This window comes from Kryptolebias marmoratus, linkage group LG3 (assembly GCF_001649575.2).
Source record: "Kryptolebias marmoratus isolate JLee-2015 linkage group LG3, ASM164957v2, whole genome shotgun sequence".
In the NCBI taxonomy this organism is placed as follows: Eukaryota; Metazoa; Chordata; class Actinopteri; order Cyprinodontiformes; family Rivulidae; genus Kryptolebias; species Kryptolebias marmoratus.
In genome coordinates, this window is record NC_051432.1 from 24745828 (window position 1) to 24757866 (window position 12039).

At 39.2% G+C, this 12039-nt stretch overlaps 1 protein-coding gene across 4 annotated transcripts in view; it reads left to right on the forward strand.

Moving 5' to 3' along the window:
• Positions 1-298: 298 nt before the first annotated feature.
• Positions 299-12039, forward strand: part of myh11a (myosin, heavy chain 11a, smooth muscle) — a 30465-nt gene continuing 18724 nt past the window's right edge. For 3 of the 4 annotated variants that reach the window (XM_017416938.3, XM_017416940.3, XM_017416941.3), the window contains exons 1-4: positions 299-452; positions 5329-5696; positions 5882-6038; positions 11557-11584. In XM_017416938.3, the coding sequence (XP_017272427.1) occupies positions 5355-5696; positions 5882-6038; positions 11557-11584 (527 nt within the window). In that variant the 5' untranslated portion in view covers positions 299-452; positions 5329-5354. The remainder of the gene's footprint in view (positions 453-5328; positions 5697-5881; positions 6039-11556; positions 11585-12039) is intronic. The other variant, XM_017416939.3, reaches the window with a different exon arrangement.

Genomic DNA, 12039 nt, shown 5'->3' on the forward strand with positions numbered 1-12039 from the left:
AAATTCAAAAACCACAGTAGTACATTACTAAAGAGCTTGTTTTATTAACTGTCCTAATTCTGTTGGGTTATAATGCCTTGGTTGATATTGATTTTAATCTAAAAACACATTTTCCTTTAAAACCAGTCATTTATCATCTTAGACCACTTGATCACTGATATTTTCTTTCTCCAGACTCTTCTTCATGTTCAGCGTTTTCCTTTGACTCCGCACTGCGCATGCGCACTGCCTCCGGCACTGGATGCTGATGTGAACCGGGCGCGCGCAAGTAGCGGCTCCACCCTCGCGCAGCTGTGCGCAGTTTAAATGGCTCCGCTTTAAAATTCACGGGGGTCATTTGGACTGTTTTGCTTCGGGAGTACTTCCTCGGTGCCGCTTTCCCCGACCTCCAGCTGTTTTATTTTATTTTTTAAAATCCGGAGCCGCCCACGTCACACGTTTCTTCACTTTATGTGAGTGTTTTTACTTTTATTTTTTTTATTTTTTTTGGCGGAGGGATATGTGAAAGGAAGTGAAGCGCACCTGTCAATTTAAACTTCTCCTCTTTTTTTCTTCCACTCTTAACTTTACCTTTGTTTATATTTTGTTATGTTTTGTTTTTTGCATTTGTGTTCAAACGACAAAATTAACTTTGTAGCTGATATGAACAGAAGTTTAATCATTTTTTTGGGGCTTTACTGAGCTAAAGTTGCTACAGCTAGCTTAAATTAGCTTTAGCTGTTTAGCTTCCATTTTAAAATCACAACTTTTAGCTAAATTTATTTAGGAGTCAGATAAACTGCCATTTTCTTGTTTATTGTACCTATAAATAGGTCTACTTTTCATATTTTCTAAATCTTTGTGTGTACATTAAAGCAAATCAGAGTAATTTAGGGTTATAAGTCAAAATATTTGGGTTTAAAGACATGTTAGCATCCGATTCGGTAAAGTGCTATTCCAACCAATTTTTGTGTCTGTGCACCATCTTTGATCAGCTGTAGCTTAAAAACAACAATACTTAGAAACTTCAAACCTGGACTAAATTATTCTTTCCTAACAGCAGAGTCTCCAGAACACAGTTTTTAATTTGCAAAACCTTCATAGCATTTGTGACAGGTCAAGAAATGACAATTTTAGTGGGGTTGTTTTGGTTGTTTTTTGGCATCTGGATGATATTGAAACAGGTCCAGTTCATAAACTACAAGAATTAGACAGTTTAAACCTGGACTAAACCATTCTAGACTCATAAAAGGATGAATAAAGCTTTGTTGGTGATTTGTGAACCCTTTATTTTCTTTGTGGAAGTTTTTTTTTTTTCCATAAAAGCAGGTCCAGCTCAACAGTATTAAGTATAAAAGGGAAGTTAAGTCTTACTATCTACAAACATGACTGATGGCGTTTCCTGTTTCCCAAATATAGTTGGGTTATGTCTATCATGTTGAACTTTGTGGTTTAAGATACAGTCTGTCAAAAGTAAATGACAGTTTTGTTAGTTTTTTTAATATATTGTGTTAGTAACTTGCTTTAGTGTTGGTTTAATTGGAGAAAATAATGTTAGTCTGAAGAAACACCAATGTTTATGTGACCTTGTTAGAAAAATGAAAACTTTTAAACCGTAACAGCTGTCAACTTGCTGCATTTTTTTCAGTATTTGATTTGAATTTTTACACATTCTATTTTCACAATTTCTACATAATTGATTGATTCTTTGGAGGTTAATTCAACTTGAACTCATCAGGGTTTTTGTACAAATTCTTTTAGACAACAAATATCCCTTGCCATTGTTTACAACTAAATTCAGCAATCAGATACAGAAATTATCCTGTTAGCGTTAATATCTTGGCACAGCTCATTTGCGTATGATCTTGGCTTTAACGTTTGCTTTAATGCTCGTCGCCTCTCAGTTTTCTCCTCCAATCACCTCTCGCCCTCACAGCTTTTAGTCGCCATTTCTTCTCAGAAGAAGTTTCTCTTTTGACCTGGCGTCTCAGACTCCATCGTTCTCCCTCTGACTCCATTTGCATCCAGGGATTATTTTACCAACTCGAGGCTGTCCGAAAGGAACCGTTCAAATGTAAACAAACGACTCGTAATTATTGCCAACAAAACATGACAGCACCTATTCCGCTCATTTATTACAATTTATGCCATAGACCTTTGGTAGTGGTTCTTTTTATCATAGGCGATGCACATATTCAACAAATTTAAAATCCAAAACACTGAAAAATCACATAGTTTAACAACTATTCTGGCTTTAACAAATGGAAATTTGTGACTCTTTATTCAGTCATCAACATAAAGGTTGACCTTTATGAGGGGAGAAAGCTCTGACTCTTGTTTGCACTGAAAAGCAAAAGTACCTGTACTCGTGCATAAGCAGGGCATTCCTTGTACGCTAACACTACATAATAAACGTTTGTTTGGGAGTATTAACAGTAGCTGAAGGCAGCCAGCCGCACCGCCTGGTTTTATACAATAATCTGACAATGTAAACATCACTCTGAAAGCTACAGGAACCTAGCATTCAGTAATAATTCATCATATCTAGTGAGCATTTCAACCCCAGACAGTGACGTTTGTTTGTGTTCAGTTTAATGCAGTTACTGGAATATTCTTACAGTTCTTTGCACAAATCTAAGTTAAGCTGAGACAATCTGTTTGTACTTGATGTTGCCGCTTGAGCGTGTATAAAAATCAGAGAAGATTGTTTTTTTGTGTGTGTAGGATGGTAACAGGAAGTAGGATCGTGAAAGATTTTGCAGATAGGAAGTGAGGAACATCAGTTTCTTGCCCTGCAGGTCAAAGTCTCTAAGCCTCAAATAGAAAGGTCGTAAAGTCTCTGGGGCAAGTTTATTTTTGACAGATAAATGATTATTCTGTGTATTTAACCGTTAATGAGTTTCCACTGTTTTTTGTTTTTTCTCTTTGGGAACTATGTTCAGCACCAAATAATAAATAGATTTTGACTTATTGTTATTTTTGCTTCTTTTTTTTCCTCGCTGTGAAAGGTAATCATAATGGTGTGTTGGTAGTTTTGTCCTTTTTTTTTATACAGCAAAGATGAGTGCCAGTCTTGTGATGACTGTTTGCGTTTCGGTGGGTTTTAACCTGTCAGACCTATTTCAGACGGCTGTCTTTAGACACACCAGCTGAGCACAAACTCTGTTGATGAAACAGACTGAGCTGAACTGTATGTGACAATGTTTAAATGGAATGAAGAAGAATAAGTTGATTAAATGCTTCTCTTTCTACATGAAGGGGGAAAGGTTGTCAGAAGCTAATTAAAGCATTGATTTCCTCCTCGTTTCACAGAAATGTGACAAACTCACTGGGCTAACTAATTAAAAAAAATCTAGGGTAATATTTGAGCAGCGTCTTTAATACTATTTAGTTCATTTAGCCCATGGGTGCCTTTCATAAACGTTCCCAGGACAGTTTATGACTTTTTATTTTATTGCTTAGTTCCCAGTCCCAACGTACGCAGCTGGAGGAAGGGCTTGGTGTCTGCAGAGGGGAGGATTTATTTGCTGTAATCTAGGAAGTTTACGCTCCAGAGTTCAAAGGCGGGTTTAATTTAATCCATCACAATTTGAAGTTTACTGTATTTGTTAGTTGGCAAAGCTGTTTTGCAGAGAGCAGGGTGACATACAGAGTAGTGACAAATTTATAAAAAGAGGCTAAATCAAAATGCCAGGAACTCTAATGAAGAGAAGAATGTATTTTCTCACTGTCGTGGTTCATTAAGGTTGAGATCTTGTGATGGTGAAGGTCATGAACTATAATCCAAATAATTTCTGTGTAACACTGACTCCTCCTGCACTGTGGATGAAGTCATAATCCTGCAGGAGGCGGCTCCCCGTCAGGACAGAAGTGTTATGAAAGGGTAGAAATGATCATTATCGCCCGCCGGTGATATTTCTTGTGTTCGTTAGTCTGTATTGTTTTAATTTTGTGCGTCTAAAACGGACTAACTTTTAGAGTTAACCCAATTCAAGATGGCTGCCACAGCTAACTGACCTTGGCTTACTCAAAAATGGCTGCAACCTAATGGATTTTACAGATAATGAGCTAAAACTTGGCGTGGTAGTAGCTGAGAGTCACAGCACGCATTTCAAGCAGTAACGGATTGTGCAAGATACTACACGAGACTGCACAAAATGTTAATGTCAAGGTTCAACCAAAATGGCTACAGCGTTGTCATTCCTCAACATTAGTTTAAAACTCTGGCATGGAAGGCGGCGGGCGATATGCATTCCTTCGGCGAATGCTTTAATTTAAATCTGCTTTGTATCGATTTGCAGCGGGACAAGTGACAAATCATCACATCAAAGTTTCCCCACAGCTTAATAAAGACAGATACTCTCATTGTTAAGCTTTTAGTTCCTTTTATTTTTTAATAGTCTGACATGTTTGCTGTCTTTCTGCATTTCCATTTCCTCTTCCAAAGAGCCAGTTATGTACACGTCCTCTGCTTATCCCTGGTTGCTTCATTTATTGCTTCAGACTGCAGGTATCCCTCAGGACATGAGTAAGACCTGGACTCGGTTCTTAATGTTACCTCTGACTCGTGCATTTAAAAATGAATTCCACCAGGGGCCCGTGTGAAGCATGAATGTTAAAACCCCGGGCCCCCTCAGCCTCTCTGCCTCGCTGTTATCATTTTGCAGTAAACGACAAAGCCAGCAGGAGACATACTATTCCCTATATGGGCTTTGTTTGGGAGTTCACTTGCCTCGCTGTTTAGGTCGACAGAAAAGAGCCGCGCTCCAGAGAAGGGGCCCTTATATGGTCATCGCACCACGAGACTGAAGCCTCCTAGCAGGAGACAGAGGAGGGAGGGTGGGAGAAGATGGAGGCCGAAGGACATGAAAATATGAATCTTGTCAATTAAGCAGTGGCAGAGTGAAAGAAAAGCCGCTCATTACTTTCAGTTGTTGCTTTTGTCTTTAGATTAAGCTGTTGACACAAAGTTGGGTTAATTAAAACAAATTTCCCAGCCTCAGTCTTCCTATCTACAGCGGGGAGGGTAATTGTTTGTTCGTTTCCCCTGTGACGTCTGTGAAAGCGTGGGGTTGAGAGGGGGGTGGAGGTCTGTGAGAATGGCTGCACTCTGGAACTCCCCAATGGAAAGAAGCTTATTAACTCTTTGGGCCATGCGGCAACTTTACAAGCATGTCTTCTCTTTCTCAGAGAGACACTGGTCGCTCGTGGCTCAGTTAATGCTGTGCTCAGACTTTTCCCTTTTAAGTTTAGGACCCATCCAGGTACTCCACTCATCTCTGTAACTGTCTCACTGTAATCCACCTGACAGTAATGCATCCTAATGTCTCATTCTTTTGTGTTTTTCAGCAGCTGGCCCTCCTCCTTAAGCCAACATGTCCAAGAAGGCCCCAAGCGAGGACGAGAAGTTCCTCTACGTTGACAAAGACCTACTCAACAGTCCCATGGCTCAGGCCGACTGGGCGGCCAAGAAGCTGGTGTGGGTCCCGTCGGAGAAGCACGGCTTTGAGGCGGCTAGCGTCAAGGAGGAGCGTGGCGAGGAGGCGCTGGTGGAGCTGGCTGACAATGGCAAAAAGATCACGGTCAACAAGGATGACATCCAGAAGATGAACCCACCCAAGTTCAGCAAGGTGGAGGACATGGCTGAGCTCACCTGCCTTAACGAGGCCTCTGTGTTGCACAATCTCCGTGAGAGGTACTTCTCAGGGCTTATTTATGTAAGTATGCAGCAAAATGTGCACAAATCTAATTCCTAACCGTGCAGAGTGGGTTAGGAAAGCTTTTCCTCAGAGAAGTTATTGTCAACAGGCCAACTTTTTAAATTACTTTTCTCCCCTGACAGAAATTTAAAAAAAAAAAACACCTTTTCAGTATTTCATCCAACGATATTTTGTCTTCACAGACGTACTCGGGCCTGTTCTGTGTGGTGGTGAATCCCTATAAAATGCTGCCCATCTACTCAGAGAAGATCATTGACATGTACAAAGGGAAGAAGAGACATGAAGTCCCTCCTCATATTTATGCCATAGCCGATAATGCCTACAGAAACATGATGCAAGGTGGGGTTGTCTTTCCTCTGTCTCTCAGCTTACGGTTTCCTTCTTCCCATGAGGGGTGCAGACATGGTGTGTCTGAGAAAATATAAATTGCTGCACCTTTACAGCAACAGAGTCCAGGTTTACTTCAGCCTGAGCAGAGATTGTTCTGACAACCTCTCAAAAACAAGAGAGGGGAACAAACCCCAGGTAAATAAATGATAAATCCAATAAAGCTGCACACAGTGAACACAAACTCTTAACTGTTGTGTTAAGACGGGACTCATTAAGGTGTCATTAGAGTCCATATTGACAGCATGTGCAACCTTGCAATGCGCTAATTTCTCTGCAGCTCTGTTTTCCTGTTGTTGAACACGCAGACATGAGACGAAGAGCAGTTTCCATAACATCCAGTGTGGCACAAAGCAAACTCTAAATTAAAAAAACAAAACAGCAAATCAGGCAAAACACTGAGACTTAAAGTTGTTTTTTGTTAGCTTTGCCGTGAACTTATCTGATTTGTGTTGTTCCCAGAGTTAAAGTTGAAACACCCATCAGGAGGATCTTGAGATGATATCAATTTTAATTTATCAAATTAAATTTAGAAACAATTGCTAGTAGCTGCTTTTCTAAACGAAGCTAAAAGTGATTAAAACAGTAGTTGTAAATTGATTCAAAATGGTTTAAATATTTGAGTCTGTCCTAATTTAGTTCTCTTGCTTTAACCATGGGGGTCACAAGCTGCTGCTTTAGTTATTTTTGGCTTTGGAAACTGGGAAATTTGGGACCCACTGGTTTAATGTCTGTAACATTTCTTGGCAGTCGTATAAAATGTATAAAAAAGCTTCTGAATTTATATTTTCAATTGCTTTAGCTTCAGATTAGGAGGTTTTGTTAATAACTTTAAGAGCTCCTTTGCTGTTATAGTGTGTTTTTATTTAAAATAAAAACATCTAAATGGTTTAAGGTTTAATCATACGGAGGTATGAGATTAGCAACGTCAATCCCACCCATTCCATCGTACGGCACTCGTCACACTCATTTATTTGCTTTGATTGTAGGAAAACAATGAAGATAAATGGAGCATTTTATGGTCTATTTAAGAGTCGGCGTGTCATAGAGGTGACGACTGTCGGTGCTGACAGTAAATGGCTCCTGGCTTCAGCTGCAGTGATGCGGTTTCAGAGCGGCTCATTTCCCTGAGAGTCCGTTTCTGGTGCTTTCAGGGAGTTTCGCCCGCCTGGTTTCATGTTGACGTGAGGATGTTCCCTCTGAGGAGTTGACATCTGGATTGAGAGATGGAGAGATGGGCGGAGGGCAGTAAAGCATTTCCTGTTTCAGAAACCTCCCCTTCCTCGTTTAAATTGCTTTTTTTTCTTCTTCTTGGGGCAAAAAAGTTGGATTTTAATATCCTAATAAATGAATTTGAGTTTTCTCATAAAACAGGATGTTTGGACAAGACTTAGTTTGTTTAGTGTTTTTAGTCATTTTGAAAACTTGTTCATATAATTTCAACAGATAATAACCTTTAGAGGATATAATGTAAGCAAGAAATAAAGATGTTTTGTCCAATTTAGTCCTTACATGATGTGTGAATCATAAAAAGAGTAATTTGTTCAGTGGATTTAGGCCCTCAGCATGTTTTAGTTTTAGTTTTTATAACTATTAATTTAGGTAAAAGGCCATTAGATGTATTTAGATAAGCTACTGAACCTTTTAAATAGTTTTAACTACACATATATACATTATATATTTCTCTGCAAAGTTTGCCTGTGGCACAAAACATTATTTTCACAATAAAAGCTCAAATTTGGAGGAGGGATTAAAGTTTCTTACATGTTAATATTGCTGACTCAATTTTATCCCAACTTATTATTTTATCTTGAATTTAAACACATCATGTGACGAGAGACGAAAAAACATGAATGCATATAAAGCTTTTTATTTGAAAATTAATGTTTTCTAGATAAGCATGTTTATTAAAATGAACGTTGTTATGCCTTAATTGGAGATGAGATCTGTCTGCTTTTAGAAAAGACTGATAAAAAGAAAATAGCCTAGGAAGAAATGCGGCTGAGATGATATCCAGCTCCAATCTATTTGTAGAAATCAAGTAACATCTGATTAAATATTGAATTTGGCACTGACAACATAAATGTCCTGCTAGGTTTTCCTAATTTATTCACGGAGAACGTTGTTGCTTATTATAGCATGTTCACGTTGGAGCATTTTTAAGCTTAACGATGTTTAAATGCTATAAAGTTCTTTACAATGCATTGCTCATTCACCCTTTTACACACTTGCAGCTTTGTATATAAATGTACTCTGCAGTGTTTTTGCTCTTTAGTCACACAACGATGAACATTTTGTTAGCTTCAGAAATCCCCCCCCCCCTTTTTTTTTGTGGGAGACGTCCTTCCTGTCTGCTCATCCAGACAAGTACATGGGAAATCATGTTTACCGCCACAGCTACAGTGTGTAAATATTGTTTGACACGTAAACAAGAAAGGGATGGGTTGATAGGTGTTTAGACTCGACATCTTCAGCTCCATCCCTGTTACAGCTTTAAAAGATCAGCTTATAGGCAGATCACACGGGTCTCTGAGTGTAAAAGAGGAAAAAATGTTTCTACTTCATGCATTTACCTCGGTCTAAACATCAGCTCGTGATATATGACATGACAAGTGTCTGTATATTCAGCTTATGGACCACACATTTCGCTTTTAGGCTAAAACTTTAAATAACTGCTTCAAAAAAAGACTTAAAATGTCACCCAGAATATGTCTGATTGGTTCTGTCTTGTCTGACATGTTTCAGAGCGCCTAGGTGCAACCTCTTGACAATAATGTTTTTCCCTGTGTTTGTTTTTTTGTAGCATTAGCAAAATAACTCACAAACCAGGGGCCACATTTGAACGAATCTCTCAAAAGTAACGTTTGGATGGCCTCCACAGCTAATTTGCTGTATCCAACACAGAAAAACGTCTATAATTTAGTCAGTTTTACAGATATTGAGCTAGAATTTGGTGTGGTAGTTAATGAGAATCATCCACAACATGAACTCTGAGCTCTAACAAATCCCACGTTTTCCAGACTTAAACAAAATGGCGACAACTCCGTCATCACTCATCATAAGATGATCTTAGTTTAAAACTCTAGTATGAAAGACAGTGGGCGATATGCATTCCTTAAGGATTTGTGAATACCTATGTGATTGAATCAGAAATATTGGTTAAAATATTCTATTTATAGTTCTGTTGATTGATGCTTTATTCACTCTAGATTAACGGTAAACCTTGATTCAGACTTTTTAAGACGTAGAGAAATTATAATTAAGTGCTATAAAGTGAGGACGATTTCTGCGACGGCAACCCAGAAGGTTAAATCCCAGACCTGCACGTCTATTGGCTGCTTTTACTGGCAGCAAGTTGATGCTGTTTGGTTGGATTTCCCATGAAGTTGTTCCTAATGATGCAGGATGTTTCACACTAAATGCTCCGGTACGTGAAGCATAGCTGTGGCAAATCCAGATAACTCTCCTAAGCTTTGAAAGATTCTGCCTTCAGCTTGGCTGACGTCCCGGTCCTCCAAATTCGTGCTTCGGTCTTTTGATCTCCAGGAGATAAAAATGTGAAATTCCCAAAGTGGGTCTGACGTCCCACTGCAGCAGATGACTGATGTTCTGTTCCTCTGAGCTCCTGGTGTATTTAAGGCTGCAGAAACCTCGCTTCATCTTTGTGCTACCAATTTAACTTTAACGGTTTTACACACACAACTGTGACAAAAAACATGTCTGACCTTGAGGGTTTTTTTCTTTTTGTTTTATTCACTCGTGCAGGAGGGAGTAGTGTTTTTTGGATATCTTTCAAACTCTCTTATCTGGCTATCTCGCATGCTTTCTCCCTCTGCCTTAATTAGGAAGTACAGACAGGGACCGGGCTGCATGTTTTTAAATGCATGTAAGGAATGGAGTAGGAGCAGCAGCCAAACTCCAGTCCGCAATAAAAAAATAAATAAAAAAAAGAAAATCTGTGGGAGGCTGCAAATCGTAACTGTGTGTAGTTCTTCTCCAACGCGGCACTTTGACATTAAACAATAAATTGTGCTCCTTCTGTAAAAGGATTGAAAGTTGTAGTAGATTACTTTGAGCTGTGTTCACAGGGGCCACGTTATATAATTTGATTGTTACAAGCAAACGACTGACTTCAAAGTTTATTTCCCTCTCAACTAAACTGCGGTGACTCCCCCAGACATTGTTTGAATTAAGGGATACAGCTCCAGTTTATCCATAAATGGACTTGAGGTATTCTCCCAAGAGTATTTTGATCTGATTGTGATCTAAATATTTTATATTTTGTGGTGGGTAAATGTTTTCTGAGGTGTAAAGCAGTCTGTCTCAGCAGGCGGGAGATGGATTTTCCTTCATGGAGAAAAGCTTAAACAGTTGTGTATTTGTGTTTGCTTTTTTTGTCAAATAATTCACTTAAATAATTCTGATCAGCAAACAAAGCTTAATATTAAAAGAACCTGACATAACACAAAATGCAGTTTGTCAAATTATGATTTCATTTATTATGATTTTTTAAAAAAAGCTATCTTCACCAACTTGGCCCTGTGTGGGGGAAAGTAATTCCTACCTTGTGAAATCATGAAATAATTGTGATTAACCGCATTTTTAAATTTTATTTTACTGTCCACACCCAGGCCCGTTTACAGCCACACCTGTAGAATTAAATCTCTTAATAAAAACGTTATCCACAAATGGAGGAAACACTTATTCATGGCTAGCAAACCAAAATGACTCCAAGAGCGCATCAACTCTTTCAGGAGGTCCCAGAAGAACCCAGAAGAAGATCTGAACCCCTGCAGGCCTCACCTACCTCAGTTAAGGTCAGAGGTCATGAGTCAACAGTGAGAAAGGGGCGAGGGGCAAAAATGGCCCCCGTGGAGCGGTCCAGGGCCAAAGGAGCGCCGAGATCCGTCTCCCATTCACCAGCAAACATCTTGATGACACTTTTAGGGAAATGTTCTGTGGACTGATGAGACAGAAAGGTGTGCGTTTCAGAGGGGAGGAAGACTGTCAGACATGGTGATGGCAGTGTGATGGTCTGGACCTGCTTGAGACAACTTGCCGTAAGTGATGGAACCATCACTAGAAAACCCTGAAGAGTCTGTCTGGCCGTCAGTTCATCTTTAAGCTGAAGCTCACCTAGGTTCTGCAGGAGGACGATGATCCGAAATGCAGCAGCAGCGTTCCTCGTTATTATTTATCACAAACGCTTGATTCCAGTTGTTGACATCAGTTATTATGTTTAGGGGGGCAGTTACTTGTACTAGCTTTTTTTTACTCCCTTAATAAATTAAATCAACATTTAAAAACTGCATTTATATTTACTCAGGTTATTTATTTAACATATATTTTTTTTTAATCTGAAATGTCTAAATGTGACTAAAGCATAACCAGGAGGGGGTGAATACTTTGTGACAGCTCTGTATGTGATGATGGGACACATTTTAACTCCTCACTTTCTTTCATTCTGCAGATCGTGAGGACCAGTCCATTCTCTGCACGTAAGTGAAACTTTACATACAAAAGAAAGAAGGAAACAATGTGTAAGTGTAAGAGAAGTGACATAATGTTGGCTCTAAATCAAATCTCTCTCTAAGCACCAGTGCACAAAAGAAGTTTCTCCTTCTCAGATCGTGTTGCTCTGAGTTTTATTCAGACTCTTTAGCAGCTCTCCCTGAGGGCTGTGGCCTTCTTCTCCCCTCAGAGTCGGTCAGGAAGTGTGCCCTGAACCCTGATGGGACAACCAGATTAACTTTCCAAATGTTTGGGCTCCGTTTTGTTTGTTTGCTTCAAACTAATTATTGTGAACTGCGACTGGACACTTGGACATTTAGGGGAAAAACTGACTCGTTTTTTTTAAAACTTTGGTTATATAAGTACTGGCCTGAATTGGTATTTATGATTCATTTTCCTTTGGGATTTATTGACCAGATAGATTTCTTGTCTCTTTGTTTGG